This window comes from Chelonoidis abingdonii, chromosome 6, assembly GCF_003597395.2.
Source record: "Chelonoidis abingdonii isolate Lonesome George chromosome 6, CheloAbing_2.0, whole genome shotgun sequence".
NCBI lineage: Eukaryota > Metazoa > Chordata > Testudines > Testudinidae > Chelonoidis > Chelonoidis abingdonii.
Window position 1 is genome coordinate 13,198,383 of NC_133774.1, and position 26,828 is coordinate 13,225,210.

Sequence of the window (26,828 nt, forward strand, 5' to 3'; positions counted from 1 at the left end):
GGAGTTTTCCATGGATCAAGGTCTGTAACGGATCTTTGGAATTAAAAAAAAAAAAAAGTTTTAAAAACAACATCTGAAGCAGGACCTTAGTCTTGGAGTTTTTACCCACCAAGTCAGCTGTTAAATATGGCATGCCCCAGAGGCTACGTGGCACTTCTGAGATATTACACTAGCCTCTTCTCTCTGGAGGAAAACAGAATTCGAACCCATGGCTAGACCACAGAAATAGTGTTTGGTCACCTTATTCTAAGCCCAAATGGACATTTACAGTTGCTATGAAATCAATACACATGCCCTACATGTATTAAAGATGTAAAGATCCACTGAAAATAAAGGCAGCTATTTATATTTATCCTAATGCCTGCCAAAGCTGTGGCCTTACAATACCTGTCATCTTTAATATCCTCTCGAAAGCGAAGTCTAAAACCATCAGGAAACCCCAGTCTGATGGGTACCACACAGTGATCAAGGTGTTCATGAAGAACTATGTGTACAGAGGGCTAAGTATCAGATTTGTCTTCAGACTCATTTCTGCAATAATCTTCCCCCGAAAGGACAGTACAATGAAAACCTGCTGCAGCTGTGATAGTAAATATAAGGAAGAGGGGGAGTTGAAGCAGAATGACTCACACTAGTTAATTGGAACAATGCTGTATATGATATAGACCTGCAAAAAGTCTATCTTATTACAGCGGCCAGGCAGGGCTGATGAATTGGAGAATGAGGAGAAATACTGACCCAACACCAAGAACAACTCTGTTATCCTTCGGTACACAGAGTAACACTTTCTGCCTCTAGGTCATCAAGTTTGACTGCAGATTGGGTTGGTAGTGAAAGAAAGCTGTTACTATCTGACCATCATTCTGTGGCCTATGTGAAATGGATCTCGGATTTCCATTCCAACATCTTGGGGGACTGTATTGGGGAACACTTTCTGTTCCAGAAGGTGGAGGATGCAACCGGGGGACTGCCATTTTAGACTGGACTCTAACCAACAAGCAGGAATTGGTAACATGGGTCCCATGGGAAGAAAATATACAGGAAAAAAGAGTTCAAGAGCGCTTGCAGTTCCTCAAGAAAAACAACATTAAAGGCACAACTGCAAACTATTCTGATGAAAAGGAAAGAGAGGAAGAATAGTAAGAGGCTAATATGGCACCATCAGGAGCTCTTTAATGACCTGAAAAATCAAAAAAGAATCCTACAAAAAGTGGAAGCATAGACAAATTGCTAAGGAGGGGTACAGAAGACCAGCACAAGCAAGTAGGAAAAAAATCCCAAAGGCTAAGGCACAAAAGGAGTTATACCTACAAGGGACAGAAAAGGCAATAAGAAGAGGTTCTATAAACACAATAGGAGCAAAAGAAAGATGAAGGAAAGTGTAGGCCCTCTACCTAGTGGGGAAGGAGAGCAAATAACTGATCACCTCAGCAAGAAAGTGGAGGGGTTTAGTGGAGGTGTTTAATGCCTATTTTGCTTCAGTCTTCACCAAAAGGGTTAATAGTGACCAGACACTTAACACAACATTAACAACAAAGGGGAAGGAACACAAGCCAAACTAGGGAAAGAACAGGTTAAAGAATATTTAGCCACGTTAGATGTATTCAAGTCAGCGGGGCCTGATGAAATTCATCCTAAGGTAAATGAGGGCATGTCTACACTACAAACTTAAGTCAACCTAACAGACGTTGACTTACTGCAGTGGTTCACATCCACTACCCTCCTTCTGTCGGTGTGCACGTCCTCACCAGGAGCACTTCCACTGACTTAAAAGGACCGGTGTGGGGGGCTGAGGGCCCTGACTCTCAGCTCCGTGCAGAGCTTCCTGCTGGGAGCTTGGCTTCCTGGAGCCTGCTCCCTGAACTATCTTTGAAAACTCCTCAAGGATGGGTGTAGTCCCAGGAGACTGGGGACAGGTCTACACCATGAATTTATATAAGTATAACTATATTGCTCAGAGCTGTGAAAAATCCACACCCCTGAGAGAGGCAATTAGACCGACCTCACCCCCTATGTACACAGCGCTATGTCAATGGAAGAGTTTCTCCCGTCAAGGTAGCTACTGCTTCTTGCGGAGATGGATTAACTATGAGGATGGGAGAAGCTCTCCCATTGGCATAGTAGCATATTCTCTAAAGTGTCAACATAGAATCATAGAACTGGAAGGGGCCTCGAGAGATCATCTAGTCCAGTCCCTTTCACCCCTGGCAGGACTAAGGATTATCTAGACCAGTGGTCCCCAACCTTTTTTGTCTGGCGGGCACCAGATGATGAGCCACAGAGGACCGTGGTGGCGGATGAGCATCCGCCGAAATGTCGCCAACAAGCGGCATCATTCAGAGGCATCGCCGCCGAAATGCGGCCGAAATTCGACGGCATTTTGGCGGATGCTCATCCTCTGGCCAGTACACAGGCGCATTCGTATCCCCCAGTGAGTGCCATAGTGCCTGTGGGCACCGCGTTGGGGACCACTGATCTAGACCATTCCTGACAGGCGTTTGTCTAACCTGCTCTTAAAAGTCTCCAATGAGGGAGATTCCACAACCGCCCTAGGCAATTTATACCAGGGTTTAACCACCCTGACAGTTAGGAAGTTTCTCCTAATGTCCAACCTAAACCTCCCTTGCTGCAATTTAAGACTGTTGCTTCTTGTCCTATTCTCAGAGGTTAAGAAGAACAATTTTTCTTCCTCCTCCTTGTAACAATCTTTTACATACTTGAAAATCGTTATCATGTCCCCTCTCAGTAGAGTGACCAGACAGCAAGCGTGAAAAATTGGGACGGGGTGGGGGATAAAAGGAGCCTATATAAGAAAAAGACCTCAAAATCGGCACATCTGGTCATCCTATCTCCCAGTCATCTTTTTTTCAGACTAAACAAACCCAATTTTTTCCAAGCTTTTCTCCCAGATCATGTTTTCTAGACTTTTAATCATTTTTGTCACTCTTCTCTGGAACACACCCCGGAGAAGGGCAAATATAGTGCCTGTCTTTAAAAGGGGAAGCAAAGAGGACCTGGGGAATTACCAGTCAGTCAGCCTAACTTCCATAACAGGAAAGATACTGGGACAAATTATTGAAAAATCCATTGGTAAGCACCCGGAGATAACAGGGTTATAAAGAATAGCCGAATGGATCTGTCAAATCATGCCAGACCAGCCCCATTTCCACAAATTGACTATGAGTCAACAATGTGATGCTGTTGTGAAAAAGGATACTATCCTTCTGGGGTGTAATAACAGGCGTGTCATGTCGTATGTAAGACATGGCAGGTAACTGTCCTGCTCTACTCCCCACTGGTGAGGCCTCAGCTGGCGTACTGTGTCCAATTCCGGGCACCACACTTTAGAAAAGATGTGGACAAATTTGAGATATTCCAGAGGAGATCAACAAAAATGATAAAAGGTTTAGAAAACGTGACCAATGAGGAAAGTTAAAAACAAAAACAAAAAAACCTGAGCATGTTTAGTCTTGAGAAAAGACGACTTCGAGGGGATCTGACAAGAATCTTGAAATCTGTTAAAGGCTGTTATAAAAAGGATGGTGATCAATTGTCCTCCATGTCCACTGAAGATATGAGAAAAAATAATGGGTTCAATCTGCAGCAAGGGAGATTTAGGTTAGATATTAGGGAAAACTTTCTAACTATCAGGGTAGTGAAGCTCTGGACTAGGTTTCCAAGGGAGGTTGTGGAAGCCCCATCACTGGAGGTTTCTAAGAACAGGCTGGACAAACACCTGTCAGGGATGGTGTAATGATACTTGGTCCTGCCTCCATGCAGGTGGCTGAACTAGATGACCTTTCAAGTTTCCTTCCAGACCTACATTTCTACGTTTCTATGATTCCCAGTGGACACGTGTCCCCATCACTAAAAGGCACCAGCTGGCAATTTCTTTGACAGTCTCAGCACCAGGTCCAAGGACTGACTGGACAATGGAGGCTGAACTAATTCTTATTCCATAGATGTGTCCTTCTAGGTCAGGTTTGAAACCTATTAGTGGGTTGAGAAAGTTCATCTTGCAACTCGACTGTACCTGGGCATAACTAGTGGAGTTTGGTCTCCAGGGTTGACCATTCAGCACCTTTTGCCAACGCTCTATTTGTGTCAAAAGAGTTAAAAAATTAAAAGATCATCTCATCTTCTGTAGCCATTTAATCCTAAAAGATCAAAATGCCTATTGAAGCGTCACACCTCAGGGAGGGCGGTGTTAGACCCATCTTCTAGATGATGAAACTGAGACAAGAAAGATTTACGTGATTTACCCAAGGTCACACCACAAGTAAGTGTCAGGAACAGAAACAAAAAGACCTAATTTGGTCCCTTGCTTTAAGCACTAGAACATGCTGCTTCTCCTGCACATTCGAGCGCAATGACACCAAGATGCATGATGCCAAAAAGTGCCTGCTGAATAGCCTGTAAAAAAAAATAATATGCTGTTCTGCAAAGTGCACGTATACTTTGAAGTACAACCTTAAGGGCTTCTAATTCAGCAGACATAAGACCAATATCCACAGTGTAGTTGAGTAAAGGGTGCCCCAGCCATAGGTGTCAACACCCACCCTGAAAAAATTTAAGGAAAAACAAAAAAAATCTCTACTGGCACTATTCCAATTAAAAAAACAAACCAACCTGAAACAGTCAAACACAAAAATTGGCCCTAAAATTCCCGATTGCCAATTAGAAAGTCATGAGAGCCCCTGGAAAATAAAGAGCAACCATTCCGAAGCAATCTCGGAGTCACACATCTCCAGTTTATGGGCACACGTGCCAGGCTTCAGAGATTCCGTCATGTCAGTCAACAAAACAAGAATGGCCATAAATCCAGATTACATGTTCAAAGTACTCCTGAGCTGCTGGCGTAAGGAACATTTTTAGTTTGCTTTGGTGGATCGAGGCTGAAATACTTCACAAAGCCACAGGGCAAGACTATAGTGAGAATAGTTCCAAGTAGGCTTTTTTGCCCCCTCTCCCTTCCAATGGTTTCCATAAAATGCCAGCTGCCTAACTGGCCTAACCTGAGAGGAAGGATGGCCTAGAGGTTAGGGCATCATTCCAAGACCTGGGTTCAATTCCTTGCTCCACCACTTGCTTCCTGTGGGACCCTAAGAAGTTGCCTCAGTTCCCCATGGGGAACATGTAAATAGAGAAAAAAGTCCTTCCTCGCTTCACAGGAGTGTTGAGGGGCTACATACATTGAAGAGTCATTGACTCCAGGGCCAGAAGTGACCACCTAGTCTGACCAACTGTGTAACACAGGCTCCAGAACTGCCCCCAAAATACTTCCTAGAGCAGCTCTCTGAGGAAAAACATCCAGCGATCACTGTAGTATCTGAGCACCTCACAATGGGGGGTGTGGGGCACATAAGTATCATAGGTTGAACTCTCCATGCCCAGAAACCTCCCACTGACTTCAATAGTAGTTACAGGCATGTAATGGCTGGAGAATCGAATACGAGACTTGGGAACTGACATTAAATGTGATTGGCAGAGGATTTCAAGCACAACACACACACACGGTGATCACATAGCAAGTGTAAAAAAAATCAGGACAGGGAGGTTGGGGCTAATAGGCACCTATATAGGACAAAGCCCCGAATATCGGGACTGACCTTATAAATTTGGGATATCAGGTCACCCTACACACACGGTACCAGAGGCAGCATAAAAATGCACGTTCCATATAGTTCAACATGGGAGATATTTACATCGTCTGTGGACAGTGAAAGACGGAAAAACCCAGATGTGAAACAGCAGATCAAAATATTACTGACTCATTTCCTAGTCATGACTAACTAGGTGTTAGTTAGTAGCAAATTGCCGGCACTATTATGATGGGTCTCATGCCTTTTCTTCTTTGGGAGGGGGGGAGTTCAGGGTGTCATTTTTTGCCCCTGAATTGGAATATTAACTGCCCCACTAGTGTCCTTGAGGAAGGAAGTGGAGAGGGAGGGACCTGGGCCCGCCCTCTATTCCAGGTCCCAGCCCAGGGGCCCTGAGGATAGTGGTGAACCACCTGAACTGGCGGTTCCTTCCCCTGGGCTACTTCCCTCACCTGCCCTTCAGCTTGTGGGGGGCTTCCTATCCTCACTCTACAAAAGCCAGGTGCCCCTTACCTAGGGTCTTGGACTTCTTAGCCCACCGCAGCACTCCTCCAAACTGTCCTCTGCTTCCCTTCAAACTGTTCTCTGCTCCAACTCCTTCAAACTGTTCTCTGCTCCAACACCAATCCTTTCTGCTCCAACTCCCACACTGTCTGATTGAAGCAGGGGTTTTTATCACGTGACTGACTGCAGGTGCTCTAATTGGCTTCAGGTGCTCTAATTAATCTATAGCAAACTTTCTTCCTCTTCTTCTAACACTCTCCTGCTACCCTCTGGCCATGCTGTATCACATATCCTCCCCACCGCTCAACACCACGGTGTTGGGCTACTTGGGACGAGAGACAGTGTTGTCGCGATAGGCCATCAGCATTGCTATGTTGGCTTCCAGCCCTATGCTGTACCCGGAAATGGAAGGGCTGCAGGGATAGGAACCACTTAGTCACTCTTGCATTCTTCTCCTTGTTCCTGTGCATCCACTGGAGCGGGGCATGGTCTGTCACGAGGGTAAACCGCCACCCCACTAGATAGTAGCGGACAGTCTCCATAGCCCATTTTACCGTCAGACATTCCTTTTCAACAACAGCATACTTTTGTTCCCTGGGGAGGAGTGAGTTTTCAGCTGAGGTACAAGATTGGGTGTTTCTCTTCCCCTACCATCTGTGAAAGGACGGCTCCTAGCCCTACCTCCAAGGCGTCTGTTTGTAGGATGAATTCTTTCTCGAAGTCTGGGGCTATGAGTACTGGACGGCAGCATAGGGCTGTCCTTAAATCTGCAAATGTTTCTTCTGTCGTATCCACCTTACTATCTCAGGGCCCCGAGCTTTTATCAGATCCGTCAATGGCCCTGCTCTTGTGGCAAAATGAGGGATCAATCTCCGATAGTATCCTACTATTCCTAGAAATGCTCTGACCTGCTTTTTGCGGACTGGTCGAGGCCAACCTTGTGTTGCCTCCACTTTGTTCCATTGAGGTTTCACCAAACCTCTCCCTACTACATATCCGAGGTATCTGGCCTCAGCTAGTCCTATCACGCACTTGAGACGGTTAATAGTGAGGCTGGCCTTCCACAGGGCGTCTAACACTGCTTCTACTTTTCCTAGGTGCATTTCCCAGTCAGGGCTACGGATGACTATGTCGTCTAGATAGGTGGCGGCATACTTGGCATGGGGTCGCAGTAATTTAGCCATAAGTCGTTGGAATGTTGCAGGGGCCCTATGGAGTCCAAAAGGGAGGACAGTGTATTGAAACAGGGCATCAGGTGTAGAGAAGGCAGTCTTTTCCTTAGCATTCTTGGCCAGGGGAATTTGCCAATATCCTCTGACCAGATCCAGAGTGGTTAGGTATCGGGCCTTGCCTAACTGATCAACTAGCTCGTCAATGCGTGGTATCGGACTGGCATTGAATTGGGATACTTCATTCAATTTCCGGAAGTCATTGCAAAACCTCAGGGTGCCATCAGGCTTGGGGACTAGGATGATCGGGCTGGACCACTGACTGTAGAATTCTTCAATAACCCCAAGTTCCAGCATCTTCTTCACTTCCATCCTAATTTCCTCCCTTTTAGCTTCCAGTATTCGGTATGGTCTTATCGTCACCCTTACTCTGGGGCTGGTGACAATATGATGTTGGACCAGTGTCGTACGGCCCGGTTGTGTACAGAACACGTCCTGGTTCCGGTGGATCCTTTCAATGACTTCCATCCGTTGTTCTGGGGTTAAGTCAGGAGATATCTTTACCTGCCCCTGTGGGTCGTCTGTCTGGGGTGGAGCTCCTCGAATGACCAGACACGTCTCTCGGTCACGCCAGGGCTTCAGTAAGTTGACGTGGTAGATTTGCTCTGGCTTTCAGCGGTCTGGTTGTCTGACCTTATAGTCCACCTCCCCAGTGGCTTCCACTATCTCATATGGTCCATGCCAGCTGGCTAGGAGTTTGCTTTCTGCTGTCGGCACTAGCACCATGACCCATTCCCCCAGCTGAAATCTCCATACTTTTGCCCAACGGTTGTAATATGTCCGCTGGGCCTCTTATGCTTTTTCCAAATGTTCTCGTACTATAGGGATTACTCGAGTTAGTCACTCTCTCATCTGTGTCACGTGCTCAATAACATTCTTTCCTGGGTTGGGCTGTTCTTCCCAATCTTCATTGGTGATATCTAATATCCCAATTGGGTGGCGTCCGTATAGTAGTTCAAAGGGAGAAAAACCGGTGGACGCCTGGGGGACTTCCCGTATAGCAAACATTAGATACGGTAGAAGGGTATCCCAGTCTTTTCCATCCTGTGCTACCACCTTCTGGATCATACTTTTATGGGTACGATTAAACCGCTCGACCAGTCCATCTGTTCTTGGATGGAAGACTGAGGTTCGTATAGCCTGGATGCAGAGTAGGGCACATAAGTCCTTCATTAATTTTGACATGAACGGGGTTCCTTGGTCTGTCAGGATCTCCTTAGGGATGCCCACTCTGACAAAAACCTGTAGTAGTTCTTTTGCTATTGCCTTGGATGTGGGGTTTCTTAAAGGAATGGCCTCTGGATACCGCGTGGCATAGTCAAGGATGACTAGTACGTTTTGGTGGCCCCGTGCCGATCTTTCCAGTGGGCCCACGATGTCCATGGCTATCCTCTCGAAAGGGACGTCAATAATAGGCAAAGGTACTAATGTGGCCTGCAAGTGAGGTCGGGGGCTATGCAATTGGCATTCAGGGCAGGAGGCACAATAGCGCTGGACTTCTGCGCGTATCCCTGGCCAATAAAACCTTCTTAGGACTCTCTCCAGTGTCTTGTCTACTCCTAGATGTCCCCCAAATAGATGACTGTGAGCTAACTCTAGTACTGCCCTTGTGTGTTTCCGTGGAACTAGGAGTTGCTCTACTTCTTCCCCTTGTATCTGCTCTATCCTGTACAAAAGATCGCATTTGAGCACATAATATGGCCTTGGGCCTTTGATTTTTCCTTCCACAGGTATGCCATTTACTTCCACTACCTCCTCCCCCACATTCGCATATAGCGGATCATTGGCCTGGTCATGCCCAAAGGTCTCATGTGTGGTACCGATCTGACCTAATTCTAGGGGGCCAATTTCTACTCTTCCCCCTGGGGTGCTCCCACTCAGGCTAGGAACCGCTTCCAAGTCCTCCCTGGCCTGAATTATCTCCTGGTCTCCTGAGCAGGTTCGCCTACCCACAAGGGAAGTTTTTTGATTCTCTGCTAGAATTCTGATCCCTAATCTTGTATCTGCCCTCCTTTCTCGCCTAGACTTTCGGGGTTTCCCAGGGGATGAGAATAACTCTGGAGCAAATTCGGCAAACATTGGGGTGAGGCTATCTGTAGGTGCCTCCGTCTCAGCCTAGGGGTTGCTACCCTCCCTGGCTCTATTGGGGTAAGTAAGCTCTGAAACCCGGGGAAGTCCCTACCAATTAAGATAGGGTAGGGGAGCTTGGGGATCACCCCTGCAGTCACCCTGGTAGTATTCTTCTGGATCTCAATCCGCACCGGGATTGTGGGGTAAAAATTCACGGTCCTATGAACGCACGTTACTCCTGTGTTTTTGGCCCGGGTTAGTTGGTCTCGCCCCACCAACTTCCCCGAGACCAGCGTGACAGCATTCCCAGAATCTATTAAGGCTGTGGTCTTAATACTATTCATTTTTACTGATCTTGTATACCCATGTGAGGTCACTGTGACCCCCTACCAGGTCAATTAGGCCACATTGCTCCCCGAAATCCCCCAGATTACACTGCATAGATTCTTTCCTGTTGAGGCATTGGGCTGCTATATGCCCCAATTCCCCACACTCATAACCCCGCCCCCTTATTCCGGTTGTCACCTCTGCCTGGGGCTATTTGGCGGGCCCCCCACCTCTCTTCCCAAACCCCCAGATCCCTTCTTGGCCTCGGGCCATTCCTCGGTGTCTTTCCTCCCTGTTACAGTTCTCCTATAGTTATCGACAGTCCGGGGCCTTGGGTTTGGGGCTGGCTTCCTGGAATGCCGTGTCTCCCCGCCTGGGGTCTGGAACAGTTCATGGGCTGCCAGCTGTCTTTCCATGAGGGAGACCAACTCATCATAGGTGGAGGGTCATTCTGGCCAACCCAAGCCAGAGACCTGGTGGTAGCCCCCATATACTGGTCCAGTACCAGGATCTCCATCATCTTCTCAGAGCTGAGGGCCTCAGGGCACAGCCATTTCCGGGTCAGGTGAATCAGGTCAAACACTTGTGATCGGGGTGTCTTGTCCTCTGTATACTGCCACTCCTGGAACCCCGGGGCTCGCAGTGCCGTCGTTACTCCGGATCTGGTCAGGATCTCTGCCTTCAGCTGGGAGCAATCTGCTGCAGTCTCTGTAGCCATATTGTAGTAGACCTTCTGGGCCTCCCCACCCAGGAATGGGGCAAGGATACCAGACCACTGATCTCGGGGCCAGGCCTCCCGCAGGGCTGCTCTTTCAAAAGCGAGGAGGTATGCATACACATCATCCTCCCATGTCATTTTCTGTAGGCAATGGCTGGCCCATATGCTCCGGGTGCCTTCACAGTTGCGGTTCAGTTCCATAAGGGCCTTCATCTGGTTCACCAGGTCTTTCAGCAGGGCTCGGTCCTGGGCAGCCTGACTCATCAACAGACGATTAGTCTCCTGCTGCATCTGAGTCGCCTCCTGTTGGGCTGTTGCTTGGACCCGGTAGCCTCCTGCTGGGCCGCGGTGGCTTGTATTAGGGCCTGGACCACGTCATCCATCCATCCAAATTGCCGGCACTATTATGATGGGTCTCGCTCTTTCTCTTCTTTGGGGGAGGGTTCAGGGTGCCATTTCTTGCCCCTGAATTGGAATATTAATTGACCCACTAGTATCCTTGAGGAGGGGAGTGGAGAGGGAGGGACCTGGGCCTGCCCTCTACTCCAGGTTCCAGCCCAGGGGCCCTGAGGATAGTGGTGAACCACCTGAACTGGCGGTTCCTTCCCCTGGACTACTTCCCTCACCTGTTCTTCAGCTTGTGGGGGGCTTCCTGCCCTCCCTCTGCACAAGCCAGGTGCCCCTTACCTAGGGTCTTGGACTTCTTAGTCCACCGCAGCACTTCTCCAAACTGTCCTCTGCTTCCCTTCAAACTGTTCTCTGCTCCAACTCTTTCAAACTGTTCTCTGTTCCAATACCAATCCTTTCTGCTCCAACTGCCACACTGTCTGATTGAAGCAGGGTTTTTTATCATGTGACTGACTGCAGTTGCTCTAATTGGTGTCACGTGCTCTAGTTAATCTATAACAAACTTTCTTCCCCTTACAGGGAATAAGGCTCCCTTCTAACACTCTCCTGCTGTCCTCTGGCCATGCTATATCACAGTGTTTAGAGAAAGCTCTGTACCTTTCCTTCAGAAAGTCTTCAAATTCCTTGCAGTTCTTCCTGCCATCATTCAGACGTTGAACAATGCTGTCATAGCCAGCTGTGCTCGTTAAATCGGTACTCTGCAAGCACAAATAAAAAACACGTCACATGGGCATCAAGATAGATCATTGTCAACATCATCACCTCCACTTGGAGTTTAATATGCTCACAGTTCAGCCATTTCTAATATTTAGTTTCCTTTCCAACATTTTCTCTCCTGTGTCTGAAGAATATATAAAATGAGATTCCTTCATTCTGGACTGGAGGAGGTCTCAGTTTCAGAAAACTTAGGATAATGGATCTATGCTGGCTTTCAGGAAAACATAACAGCCAGGCTTAAATACTACAGAGAACTAGTGCAGAGTCTGACTGAGATTTGTAGGTGCCTCTGGAGTATAAATCATAGAAACATTCTCAACTCATGAAGATGAAACCTCTAATTATCTAAGGTAATTATATGGCCACCATCACATTCTTATCTCAGTGCCTCATGCTCTTTAATGTATATGCCCTCACAGAACCCTAGTAAAGGAAAGCAGTGCTATCACACCCCTTTTACATACAGGGACCCGAGGTTCAGGCAGACTAAGGAACTTGCCCGAGGTCACACAAAAAGTTTGCGACAGAGCAGGCACCGAACCAGACTTTCCCATGGCCCAGGTTAGTGCTTTAAGAACCAAACTGTCCTTCCTCTATATAAGAAGCCTGAAGCAGATGCCGCAAGCCACATGCGAATGGAAGATGTCCCCAGCTGAAAGAATAGCTCTGTGTTGTGTGCGTGAGAGTTTAACCTGGTTGAGAAGAGGCAAATGTATGGGCAGAGAGCATATCGACAAAAGCAGTAGGAAAACGAAGCAGTGGTAGAGATGGGTATGCAGCTTGCAGAAAGGAACTGGAAGCCACAGTCAAACAGATAACAGGAAGCCTAAGTGAAAAGAGGAATAATATCAGGACTAAGATTCAGGAAATGGTCCAAAACCAAGATGGCTGGAGATCATTGAAGGGGAGGGGGATTTCTAGAGGGTTTGTACACAAGTGCAAGAGGCAGGACAGAGAAATAGGAGAAGTTGCAGCAGCACTGTCAGCGTGCAGCAAGGATTTCAGCACTGCAGACTTATCCACTGTATGTCAAGGAAGTGAAAGTCGGTGGCTAGAGAGCGAGGAATCCCATGTCGATCTGGTGAACACTAGGGCTGAAACAGCAGGAGGGCCCATGAGACTCTGTATGAGTTTAAAGTGACCTGCAACCAGAGGCAGATCCCCAGCTGCCTTGTCCCATGCCATCTGCAGGCACACCTTTGAATGCAAATATCCCCTACCTGTGCCAGGCAACTGTAAGCAGATGCAATGAGACTCATCATGCAGAGGGAGAGCTTTAGCAAACGTGGGATTTCAACATGGTCCTGGCTAGCTAAGTGCTAAGACTGCACAGTGTCTATGGCCAGCACCGGTGGGAACAAAGCAGGTTTATAAGCCTGTGGTTGCACACCCTGATGGCATGGCATAATGCAGCAATAACCGAGCCTTTCGCTGTTCCACCCTGCCTTCAACACCTTCCGGGCTGAGGGGACTTACATGATCTAGCTGGAGGGTAACAGTTCCACCCCTCTCCAGATACCCAAAGGCTAAAATAATCACAAAGAAACATGTTTTTCCCTTCACCCAGGAAGGCCCCGATAGGCAGCAGCCTTCCCAGGTTCCTGGCTCCAGCCAGCCATCTCTTCCGCAGTCAGAGTTCAAGATCTGCACCCCATCCCAGCCAGACAGCAACTGGACTGGGGTCTCCCTTTTTAGCTCCTCTCTCAAAGCCTGACACCTCGAGGTGGTGTAGGGTGGGACTGCCTGGGCTCCAAGCAGCCCGTTAAGCCTTTCCTGACTTGTCTGGGGTTTGTACATCCCATCACAAAGCTATTTTACAAAAGGTCTTTTATAAGACCTTCTAGATAGGTTTCTACCCAGTCAATTTTGGCCAGTAAAATAGCATTTGCATCAAGCTAGCAAAAACCATGCAAAAGCAGATGGAGCCTAGATTGAAGACACAAGACCTGTCGCACAGGATCAGATCAATGGTTCATCATTCTAGCCACAGCAGCCTGTCTTCTGACAGCAGTCAGTATCATACTTCAGGGGGAGTGTACAGATCAGGGCAGCTAGAGTGATCCACCCATGTCTTCCCCTCCTGGCTTCTGGCTGTCAAAGGTTTAGGGTCACCTCAACATGGGGTTGGGTCTCTGACCATCTTAAATAATAGCCATTGATGGACCTAACCTCCAGGAACTTACCTCATTCTTTTCTGAGACCAGTTACACTTTTGGCCATCCCAACATCCCCTGGCAATGAGTTCCACAGGTTAGTGGTGCATTGTGCGAAGAACTTCCTGATTTTGTATTAAATCTGCTGGCTGCTGATTTCATTGGGTGACCCCTGGTTTTTGTATTGTGGAAAAAGGTAAATAACACTTCCCTATTCACTTTCTCCCACCATTCATGATTTTATAGACCTCCCTCAGATCCCTTCTCAGTCGTCTCTTTTCTAAGCTGAACAGCCCGAATCTTTTCAGTCTCTCTCTGTATGGAAGCCGCAACGTCCCCTTGATCACCTTTGTTACCCTTATCTGAACCTTTTCCAGTTCTAGTATGCATTAGACTGGGGGGCAGCACTTTGGGGTCCCATGCAACTCTCTGAAAGTTCCGATCCCAGAAATCTCCCTCCCAGGGGTATATTTACAGGGGAGGTACAAGAGAAGGGGCAGGGAAGAGGAACAAATGGAGCTAGGCTCCTTCTGACTGCAGCTGGAGAGCCCAGGCCCAGTACTAGGTAGGCCTCAGCAAAGGACAGGGGATGCTTTAGATCAACATCGCCACGAGCATGAGCTAGTAGAGCAAGTCCAGCACCTACTCAGGCCTACTCTTCCCCACAGAGCAATTCTGGCTATTCCTCTACAGACTGCTGCTTCTGCTTGGCTTCTCCTCACCCCACCCTACCCTCCCAACACAGCCAGTGGCTTAAAAAAATATTGTCTGTTTCCTTCTGCTCCCCTGTCGGTCTGTCTTTATCTGTTGCCACTTGCCTTCTACTTAAGACTGTAAACCCCTCGGGAGCAGAGACTGGGTTCTTGTTCTGGTCTGTGACTAGAGCTTCCAGACATTATGGTACTACAAACCAATAATACATACGTACACCCACACCTACACCCCACCCACGCTGTTTAATACAGATGCTCCTTTGTACAACCCTAATGGAGGTGAAATAGTCTCCATACGCTCTGGACAGGGCCGGCTCTGGCTTTTTTGCTGCCCCAAGCAAAAAAAAAACTGTGGGGCGGCCGGAGCAGCAAAGCAAAAAACGTGCAGGGCGGCCGGAGCCAGGGTGCAAACTTTCAGTGCCACTCCCCCGGCCGTGCTGGCTAGCGGGACTCCCTGCGCTGCAGACATGCCCCGGGCAGCAGAGTGAGCGCCCCGGCTAGCGGGGGGGGGAGAGAAAGAAGGGGGGTGGCCAGTGCTTCCTTCAGCCGGGGCGCTCACCACTCGGCCCCTCCCGCTGCACTGCCTGCCGGGAGGACTCTACGCCGCTCCTGCCTGCAGGTGAATTGAAGGTCGGCGGGGAGGGAAGGATGTGGGCTGCCGGGCTTCCTGTAGACCTGGCACCGGCTGGTGCAGACAGAGCATGCAGCCCACTCCCAGCAGGGCGCTCCCATCCTCCGCACGGCCACCTCCTACAGGGCAGCCAGAGCGGCAAACCCAAAAAAAGAAAAGAAAAGAAGAGGGCGGCCGTGCCACCCTAGGATTGGGTGGAATGCTGCCCCAAGCACGAGCTTGCCTGGCTGGTGCCTGGAGCTGGCCCTGGCTCTGGAGCCAGTTTTCAGTCAGATACATCCTCTGCCAGCCACCCTTTCTCCAGGTTCTGGAAAACAGCTTTCCCTCCAGCACTCTACCGCACTGCCAAAGCCAGCACATCACTGTGCATCAAGCACGCCAGTCAGCCGGTACTTTCAGCGTTCAAAATCGTAGACATTAGACATGGCAACACCCCACTAGATTATCCAACCCATCTCTCTGCCGCTGCAGATTTGCTCTCTCGAGCACATTTTCTTGTGCTTTGTCCAGTCATTAGATGTCCCAAGAGATAGAGCTTCCAGCACTGCCTTTTGGAGACATCATTTCACACCCGAAAAGAACACACTCTCTGAAGCCATGGAAGTCAGCCTTAGAGCTGTTTGGGAATTTTCCAGTGAAACAGATGTGTGTTGGAAAACGTTGATTTGTGAAGAGAGGTTTCTAAGGTACAAAGAGGAAGAGAGATCTACCCCAGTGTGTCCTAATCAGCAAGCTGTTGGCTACTTACCTGGGGTATGATAGACCAGGGCTCAAGTCTCTGCTCCGGACTAGGCAGAATAGGAATTTAAACCCAGGCTTCCTACCTCCCAAGTGAGTAGCCATCAAGCTACAGAGCTATTCTGGGATTTATGCTTTGTCTCTCTACCCTGAAAAACTTTAAAAGGTCTATTTTATCCTAAGGTGAAATGGGGGGAGGGGAGATATTTCCCACCCAGTTCTATTCAGCCTACATTTCATCTCATTACACTTATTTAGGAAATGACACACAGGGATATAAAACAATTCCTCTCCATACCAACATTGATTCTGTAGATGCCATTCAAATGGCCTTGGTGCAGTTACTGTCCCTCTAGCATAGAAGGGAGGTGAGCAACCTCCTACAAAGACTAGCACAAATATTGCACTACAAGTTAGCTGGAAAGAAACATTTACGTGGCAAGCAACTGAGATTTCCATTCCCCCAGGCTCTAAGTCGTTTTTAGAACTGGTCAAGAATTTGTCATTGGTCCAACAAAAAATGCTCTTTTCACAAAATTTTTGATTTTCCATCAAGAAGATCAAAATGATGGCCTCCCTGGAAGGCTCTTGTTAATTTCAGTCAGGGATTGAAATTGACAAGAGCCTTTCAGAAAGGGAGCTGTGAAGAAAAAAAAAATTCTACTTGGGTTTTCCCAAAGTACAATATTTCTGGAAATCCCTTCCTGTGAACAATTTTGGATTTTTTTGTCCCAATTCAGAATGATTATTTCCCTAAAAAATGTGAATTTTTTTTGCAGGGAGGGATTTCCATTTCCCAGTCACCTCTAACGTGATGAAGCTCCAACGATCTGGGAATCAAGTAGCCCTAAGATCAAATCCTGAGCTACAACTGTGAGAGAAGTGTTCGAACAGCTGATAGATGAGTCATAAACACAACTACCTTCTTTTACAACACAGATTCCCATCAAGTCAATAGGCAAATTGAGAGTTGGCATTAATTTTATTGTGTGATGAATGGGCATGACCAGACCTTATGCTCTGACATTGTTTTGTCAGTATCCCAGAGAATTTTTAGAGAGTCCCCATTACATGCTCTTGTGACTTAATATCACTAATTTTTTGATATTGCTAGTATTCAGTTTCATTAGCAATAAGAGATGTGACAGACAGGCAGAGCTGTCAGAAAGAAATCTTTATTGACCATGGATAGTGGCCAGTGCTAAATGCTGAGAGGCGTGTTTATCCAGTAGCAGCCTGGCCACCAGCTTGCATTCCTGAGCCCCTCGTGTCATGCCAGACCATTTCCTTCCTGAAACCAAACCTGTTTTTTCTTATCCTGCTCAACACATTACGCTCCAGCACCTCAACGTGCAGCAGCAGTCAAAAAAGCTAACAAAATACAAGGAATCATTAGGAAAAGGAGATAATAAAACAGATGCCACCATGTCAATCCATGATATGCCCACACCTTAAATACTGTGTGCAGTTCTGGTCACCCCATCTCAAAAAAGATATATTAGAATTGGAAAAGGTACAAAGATGTGTAACAAAAAATATTAGGTATGGAACAGCTTCCATATAAGAATATAAAGGACTTAGATTCAAGTATCAGAGGGGTAGCCATTTAGTCTGTATCCACAAAGACATCAAGGAGTCTGGTGGCGCTGGAAGAGTCTGGGGCTTGGATTGTTCATCTTAGAAAAGAGACAGCTAAGGGGGATGTGATAGAAATCTATAAAGTTGTGAATGGCACAGAGAAAGTGAATAAGGAAGTGTTGTTTACCCCTTCGCGTAACAAGAACTAAGAGTCACTTGATTAAATTAATAGGCAGCAGGTTTAAAAGAAACAAAGAAATACTTCTTCACCCAGCACACAGTCAACTTGTGGAACTTGGTGGGAGTTGTTGTGAAGGCCAAAAGTATAACTGAGATCAAAAAAAGAATTAGATACATTGGTGGAGGATAGATCCACCAACAGCTATTAACCAAGATAGTCAGGGACACACCCTATGCTCTGCGTGTGACGAAGTGGGTATTCACCCACGAAAGCTCATGCTCCAAAACGTCTGTTAGTCTATAAGGTGCCACAGGATTCTCTGCTGCTTTTACCTATGCTCTGGGTGTCCCTAAACCTCAGACTGCCAGAAGCTGGGACTGGATGACAGGGGATGGATCACATGATATTACCCTGTTCTGTCCATTCCATCTGAAGCATCTGGCACAAGCCACTGTCAGAAGTCAGCAAAATAGATGGACCATTGGCTTGACCCAATATAGCCATTCTTATGAATAAAATGTTGAGATAGCAACAGCCAGCATCAAAAAGGTTTTCAAGTTTTTTTCAAATCTGTTAGGCCCTTTGCTTAGACAATCAGAGGATAAGTGAATTACAGCAAGTGTTTTTAGGCTAACTTTAAACCCAACATAAGCAGCAAATTCCTCAACCATCAGGAGCAAGGGAAGCTTCCTAAAAGTGGGAGGACCACTGCCACTCCTTCCCCCGAGGCCCTACCCCCATGCCACCCCTTCCCCCCAAGACATCACTTCCCACTCGGTCCTCTCCACCCCCTTCCCTTCCCAGTCGCTTGCCCTTACGTCTGGTAAAAAGTGATGGGGCCAAAGTCCCCTGGAAACCCCTGTTCTGGCATCCCTGTCTTCCATATACTCTACAGTCAGTGAAGCAAACCCATCTCTGATGTAAACTTCAGCAGTCACTGTGGCCCTGTCTGCTCCTATTCCAGCCACGTGGGTTTCTCAGCACAAACTCAAGGAGACCAGATATTTGCTGCAGGGGCTGGAGCTGAGACAAGCAAACTTTTTGTATAAACGCTTTACATTCTGAGCAAATCTATGTTTCAAGACTAATGAGCAGCTGTGTCATCCCTGCCCTGCAACTTTGGAAGCCTTACAATGCCTTGCTGAAGTAGCTCCCATCGGGGCCGCTCACAAACAGCCTAACAGCATGCAACCCACATCCTGAGTGTTTGTGTGTAACTGCTGCCTGCCAGCCACACTTGGGTTACACTCTGGGCTCTCACCAGCCTCGGTCATGCTGCAGGATGACCTGAACACACCCCCAGTCTCAGATTTTCCTCCAAACAATGTATGTCCTGTATTGCCCAGCCCTCTCCTGGACAGTACAAATCTTTTGAGTCTGTTATTCCTTTAAGGGACTAAGGGTATGTCTATACTACCCCCTGGATGGGCAGGCAGCAATCGATCCAGCGGGGGGTCGATTTATTGCATCTAGTCTAGACACAATAAATCAACTCCCAAGCGCTCTCCCATCGACTCCTGTACTCCAGCTCCACAGGCAGGCAAAGTCGACGGGGGAGCAGCAGCAGTCGACTCACCGCAGTGAAGACAGCACAGTAAGTCGATCTAAGTACGTCGACTTCAGCTACGTTATTCATGTAGCTGAAGTTGCGTGACTTAGATCGCTCCCCCCCACCCCGTGTAGACTGGCCTAATATGTACACAACTTGTCACTCCAAATTGAGACACTTGAACTTGAACACACTGGATTAGATAAAACAATAAAACAAGTTTATTAACTACAAAGAGAGAGTTTTAAATGAGTACAAGTAACAAGGCATAGAAATCAGAAATGGCTACAAGGAAAATAAAGATAAAACGTTTACTAATACCTGATAAACTGTATTAGATTCAAGCCAAGTTTCTCACCACACGCTTTCAGTAGTCCTACTGACCAAACCCTGTAGGTCAGGACCCCTCCCCATATTGTCCCATGAATGCTTTCTTTGTCCTTTCAGGTGCAGTGAATGTAACGGGCAGAGAGAGAGAGAGAGAGAGAGAGAGAAGGGGTCCCTTTGGGTGTTTTATCCATCCTTTTTATAGTTTCAGTCCCCCTCTTAAAAACATTTCCAGATGTGCACTAGGAGACAGAGTCTATGTGGAGGGATGTTCCCTGCTGGCTTTTCCTCACCTGTTTGAGCTTTGTTTGTTTCCTTTCCTGCTTGATGACTGTGTTTACTGCTTAAATGCAAGTTAAGCAGAGCACACATTCCGTTGTTTAGGACAGACCTGTTTGCCAACCTTAGTTTGGGCAGGGCTGTGGGGTTTGGCGTGTGTTAATAACATCGTACAGGAAATCTTATAACTTCACCTACAATGTTGCCACGTACATTTTACCACGACAATGTTGATCAACAAATTATGAGCTTTCAGGTGATACCTTCCAAGGCATACACTGTACAAAAATGATTTCAGTGGTGTAGGGTGTGAATGCAGGGGTGTATTCTGTTCCACTGACCAATGAGGAAAGGTTAAAAAAACTGGCCATGTGTAGTCCCGAGGAAAGAAGACTGAGAGTAGACCTCAGAAGACTCTTCAAATACGTTAAGGGCTGCTATAAATGAGCTGGTGATCAATTGTCCTCCAAGTCCACTGAAGATAGGAGAAGAAATAATGGGCTTAATCTGCAGCAGAGTTTAGGTTAGATATTAGGAAAAACTTGAATTATAAGGATAGTTTTAAGCATTGGAATAGACTTCCAGGGGCCATAGTGGAATTTCCATCATTGTTTAATCTGTTCTTAAAAACCTCCAAACACAAAAGGGGAATTTCCAGTTGTGATGAGTCACCACTTCTGCAAGTGATCACTCAAAGTCGAAAAGTGAGGGCAGATTTCATTGGAACTGTTTGGCGGTAAAACTGTGTGGTGTATCTAAATAGATTTCAGTAGAACCTCGGGCGGGAACAGAAAAACAGCAAATGCACAACATTAAAAACACATTAATAGTCACAAAAATATATTTTTTCATAACGGCCATTTTTTTAAAAATTGAAAACGTTTTCTGGGTTGTTGTTTTTTTTAAAAGAGGGATTTGTGGTCTGCAGCTTCATTTGGGAATAAGTTCTTCTCTTCAGCCTTTTATCCCACTCCTGCGTACCAGCAGGATGTCACAGTCAGGTTTCCTAAACCTTTTATCATTTTTGTTGCTCTCCTCTGAACTCTCTCCAATTTGTCCTCATCTTTCCTAAAGTGTGGTGCCCACAACAGGACACAACTGAGGCCTTACCAGTGCCAAGTGCAGGGGAACCATCACCTACTGTGTCCTACATATGACACTCCTGTTAGTACACCCCAACATGATATTAGCTTTTTTTTGCAACTGCATCAATTTGTGATCCACTATAACCCCCAGAACTGCCAACTAGCCAGTTATTCCTTGTCGCTGTGCATTTGATTTTCCCTTCGTAAGTGTAGTACTTCTCACTTATCTTTATTAAATTTCATCTTGTTGATTTCAGACCAATTCTCTAATTTGTCGAGGTCATTTTGAATTCCAATCCTGTCCTCCATAGTGTTTGCAACTCCTCCCAGCATGGTGTCATCCACAAATATTATAAGCATACACTCCATTCCATTATCCAAGTCGTTAATGAAAATATTGAATGGCACTGGAGCCAGGACAGACCCACTAGATACATGCAACCCATCACAACGATCCAGATCAACATGCCCACAATTAGTTCTCAGGAAAGGCCCTGTGTGCCCACAAACACAAATTCATACACCTTCCCTTTTCATCTTGAGAGGCCGTTTGTGCTAGCGGTTAGCCCAAGGCATCTCAAAGGTTATAACAAATACTCAATTTGAGATACAGAACTTAATGGCCCTGCATCAGGAGCCATTATTGCCACTACACACTAATAAAACATCACCATTGATGGTTTCATGCAAGACCTGGATGAGTTTGGGTTCTAATCAAACGTTAGTGAAGCCAAATTCCTCCTGGTGTCTTGGGGTGCACTCAGGCATGTAAGGGACACGCTGTGTGTGCTGACCAAAAGTTAGGCTGACACATCATAAGGTCTATGCTACATACTGAAGGCAATTGGAATGCCGTGACAATTGAGATGATAAACTCCTGTAAGAAGACTGCAGGATATGCCCAGCATACCCTGATTACACTGCCACTGGGGGCAGTCAGATAAAAGTCCTGTTATGCTGGGGTAAATCCAGAGTAACTGTCGGCTTCCAGCGGCGTTATTCAGATAACGCTATGATACTGCTGCTACTGGCCTCGTTAACGCCAGCAAGCTCAGGAATCCTCATCATCTGCATCCGAGCTCCATTTTCCTCTCCTGTTCGGGGATCTAGGTGATTGCTTTTCAGAGCCACGTGGGTTGAGATCTCCTGTTATGTAAAATCTCCTCTGCAGAGAAGGATTTGCTACGGCAAGATTTTTAAATCAATTTGTCAATAACCAAAGGACTTTCCACAGAGAAGGCAGCAGAGAATCCTGTGGCACCTTATAGACAACAGACGTTTTGGAGCATGAGCTTTTGTGGGTGAATACCCACTTCGTATCTGACGAAGTGGGTATTTACCCACGAAAGCTCACGCTCCAAAACGTCTGTTAGTTTATAAGGTGCCACAGGATTCTCTGCTGCTTTTACAGATCCAGACTAACACGGCTACCCCTCTGATACCTGTCCACAGAGAAGATGTTCTTATTAACAAGAAGATAGTCACATAGGAGTAGCACTGCCAGTTTTTTAACCATACCAACACAGAATTCTAAGCCCCAAACTGAATGACCACCAAAGGCTGGCTGCCAGGAAAGGACATGTGTTAGAAACCATCTAGACAGGCTTTCACTGTGACAGCATGCTCAGAAGCAGTTTGAAGAACATGGAAACATTACTATCTGTGGTTGGCTACTTAGCAGCGGCAATCCATAGCCACAGCCACAGAGAGATATTTCCTGTCATTGTTGACTGGCTTACAAAAAGGGTTTTGGGTTTTTTTTAATATTTCCTTATGATCTTGCTAAGAAGCACAATGAGGATGCAGCTTTGCTAAGTGCCTGTGGTAGTCTGGCGGTTGCCTAGAGTCTGTTTAATAGTTACCTGCGGAGCAGCGTGTCAGCCTCTGGTGTCTTCATCTTCAAGTATCCTGCTAGGTAAGGGAGACGGTATGCAGAGAAGCCAGGCACATTACAGGCCAGTGATGGACTCAGATAAAAATCTGGCCTCAGTTTACATCCATATCAACCTCCAGCAATGGTTGACTCCCAAGTTACTCAGGGTTTACACTGATTAACTAACTGGGGACGGCAACTGGGCTCTCCCAGGGTGGGCATCTGATTCAGAGATGTGAGAACCAGAGAAGCAGGAGGGGGGTTGGGATGTCATAAAAACATTCTTCACCCCCCCCAGAACCCCCATACACACTTCATGTACAGACGCTACTTTCCAAGGGCAAGCTACATTTTTTTAAAACATCTAACAAAAGAGAAGCCTGTATTACGCAAGCAAAAATTCTCGTTTGAAAGTTGCTGTGCTGCTAGAATTCCAGGGAAATAAGATACATTCAAAAACTGCAGCGGCCCAGAACTTGCCTTGTGCCAAACACAAAATCTTGACCCTCAGAAGCTCCAAAGTGCCGTTCTAAACTTAGACTGATTTTCAAGTGAATTCTAAATCTGGTCAAACCAGTTGCCCACATCTCTGAGTCACCTGCAAGTGTCACTGCAGGCCTGGGTGACAGCGGCCAGCCCCACTAGTGAGTGCTTCCTATTTCATGGTGACCTGGCATTTGCGTAAGCCGTTCCTGTTTAAGTCACATCCCTTATAGTAGGAGTAAGAAAAGTAAAACCCAGTCACTGCTTCTTGGACTGAAAGACAGCACTTTCTGAAGCATGGTCCCCTTGTAATGTACTAGGTCGGAGTGGCCAACCTGAGCCTGAGAAGGAGCCAGAATTTACCAATTTTCATTGCCACAGAGCCACAGTAATATGTCAGCAGCCCCACCATAAGCTCCCCCACCACCCGCTCCTAGTGCCTGCCGCTCACTGGCAGCCCCGCCAATCAGCACCTCCCCCTCCCCCCTTCAGCTGTTTCGTGGCATGAAGGAGGCTCTGGGAAGGCGGGGGAGGCGTGAGGGCAGGGCAGGCTCGGGGAGGGGCGGGAAGGGGTGGAGTGGGGGCAGGGCCTGTGGCACAGCCAGGGGTTGAGCAGTGAGCACCCCCCACCCCCAGCACATTGGAAAGTTGGCATCTGTAGCTCCAGCCACAGAGTCGGTGCCTCTACAAGAAGCCGCATACTAACTTCTGAAAAGTCACATGTGGCTCCGGAGCCACAGGTTGGCCACCCCCGTACTAGGTTTATGAGGGCTGGCTAGCCCTCCAGTGGCTGGCTCACAATAAGGGTATGGGACCTGCTACAGAGGAGTTCTCAAATAGTAGAGGTTGGGGGAGGGTATAGCTGAAAAGATCCCGGTTCCAGGCCCAGCTCCGTAGGGGTTCAGCAAGTTACACAGAAATTGCGTTTCTCTGTAGAGCACGAGTTCATTCAGTGCTGTACTCTGTTTGCACTTAAATAAGGTCAAGTCATCTCAGGCTTTGCAGATAGAGACTTTGCGAGTTTGTGTTCAATGCAGAGTTCACTGAAAGCAATATGGGTTCAACTAGTGGGGCTAGAATGCATTGGAGCTAGAATTTCTAACCTACTGGAAACGTAACAGTCCACTGTTTTTAAGGACTTCAATATCTTTCTTGAGGCTGGGACATCTCCTTTCAGTGACTAGAGTCACAATGGAGGGGTGGTGTATTTGAAAACTATGTTGGAACTGTAGGCTGTCACCTTAATTAGTACGGGGTTTACTGGCCCTGCTTCCCAGTACGGGGGGCTCTGCAGGAAAGCACACAATCAAAGTCAGTCTGGAAAGAGCTAGCTTAAAACAGTGGGGTGAGCTGTGTCTCTCTGCCTTAGGGAGTAGCCTGCTTTGTCTCTCTCTGGTTTTGGTTATGGTCTGTTTTTGTTCTGGATTCTCAAACAGTATTATGTTGCAACCTTCCAGCAAGAGTGATTTATGTTTTTTATCTGACTTCTCTGCACGTATGCCAGAAACAGAACAGTAAGCACCTATCACCAGCACCACACGTTATGGAGACATGATACTGAAAGAAGAAATGGGAAGGTCCCCCACTCAGGTCTGGTTTCTGTCTCTCCAGCACTGTTCAGCTGAGATCTGCAGGATTTTTGCCACAGCAGCTGATGTACATTTGATATCTGAGTGTTTGCCAGTGACAGAAGTAGGAACAGAACCTAGGTCTTCTGGTTCCCAGCCCAGTGCCCTGTCCATTGCATCCCATATATGGGGCAGAGAGCTTCAGAATTCCCCTTCTCCCAAGCTGAATATAGAGATCTACGGAAGCAAAGTCAGATGAATAATATCTGTCATTTCAAAGAGGATTTGACACAAGGGCTAGAAATATTTTCCTCTGACCTCCTGAATGGTTCGTTATGACACATTCCCACCCCTCCCCCTAATCACTACCAACTCTGTACTCTGTTTTGTATGTTGTAAAAATATAATAGAGCCATTTAGAGGGATTAAAACACCCTGGATATTAGAACGAGAGGCAAGACAGTAGCAGGACTCAGATGCAGATTAAGTTAGCCCTAGGGGTCTGAATTCAGGCGCAGGCTGGATTCAAGTCTCCTGAGCTCTTTTGCAGGATAGTTTGGCTGCTTCTGAACCAAAACCAACCAAAAAAAAGCTCCTTCTGGTTTTGTATCCAACCCAGAATCAAAGCTGTATGGTCAGACTCAGATTCAGGAATCCGACCCCTCTGAATAGCCAAAGGGGATCAAAGGCAAGAGTCACAGACCAGAAACAGAAGAGTGGGTGAAAAGGGGGGCACCTAAAATGAAGCAAGGCAAAGAGGGGGGACTCCACACTTCACTGCCAGAAGCTGGGAGTGGACAACAGAGGATGGATCACTCAATGATTGCCTGTTCTGTTGTCGACTCATCATCTTTAAGGTCAGAAGAGACCATCGTGATCAACTAGTCTGACCTCTTGCACATCGCGGGCCACAGAATCTCACCCTCTCCTGTAATAGACCCCTAAGCTCTGGCTGAGTTACTGAAGTCTTCAAATCATGCTTTAAAGACGAAGTTACAAGAATTCACTATTTATACTAGTTTAAACCTGCAAATGACCCATGCCCCATGATGCAGAAGGCGGCGAACCCCCACAGGGTCCCTGCCAGTCTAAACCAGGGGGAAATTCCTTCCTGATCCCAAATATGGTGATCAGTTAGACACTGAGCATGTGGGAAAGACCCACCACTACCTGGAATAATTCTCTGTAGTAAGTCAGAGCCCTCCCCATTTAGTGTCCTGTCTCCCGCAGTTGGGGATTTTTGCTACTAGCAGTCGCTGATGGGCCAGATGCCATTGTAGGCAATCTCATCATACCATCTCCTCTGAAGCATCTGGTGTTGGCCACTGTCAGTAGACAGGATACTGGGCTAGATGACAATTGGTCTGACCCAGTATGGCCGTTCTCATGGTCACTCAGGATTATTTTAAAGGTGACGTGCAAAGGGTGCCTCTGTCTTGTTTTTTTACCTGATTATTTATGATTCTTATTATTTTTATTGCAATAATCCCACTGTGCAAACACAGAACAAAAAGATGGTCCCTGCCCCAATGCAAGTATAAGGCTTTGCCAGTAGAGCCTTAAATGTGAATTTAAACCAGCATAGTTAAACAGGTGCAAATCCCTGGGCAGGACACTCCTGTTCCATTATAAGTGTGGGGTTGTTTCCATCTGATCTGGAGTTAGTCATAAACCAGTTTAAATTAAACCAAAACCAGCCACTCAACTGAACTAAGAGAGGCCCCGGCGGGATTTGAACTGATTTAACTAATTTAACATTAACCAGTGCAAGTCTGCACACAGACAGACCCGAAGACAAGAGAGAGCAGGGGCAGGCAGGCAGCCAGAGAGATGGGGAGCACAAGGAAACCATGAGACAAAGCTGACAGGCAGTGGTCTCAGTCCACCAGCTGCCTAACAAAGTAAACTTTAAAAGCAGCTTGGCCTATGTTTTGTTTTTTCCTGTTAACTCACGACGGCCATTCTTGTAATTACTGCGTGATCAATGACCGACTCCTGTACAAATGTTGCTTTTTTAAAAAATTAATACAGTGCTGATATGACTCAAAAAAATTAAAAAACAGTCAAGTTTTGGAAGGTGCCACAGCAAAGGAGAGT

General features: G+C 46.9%; 1 protein-coding gene across 1 annotated transcript in view; it reads right to left on the bottom strand.

The window, feature by feature from the left end:
- PSTPIP2 (proline-serine-threonine phosphatase interacting protein 2) overlaps positions 1–26,828 on the bottom strand; it is a 58,608-nt gene that overhangs the window by 21,708 nt on the left and 10,072 nt on the right. Inside the window, exon 2 of the mRNA XM_032768973.2 lies at positions 11,454–11,554. Coding sequence (XP_032624864.1) covers positions 11,454–11,554 — 101 coding nt within the window. The remainder of the gene's footprint in view (positions 1–11,453; positions 11,555–26,828) is intronic.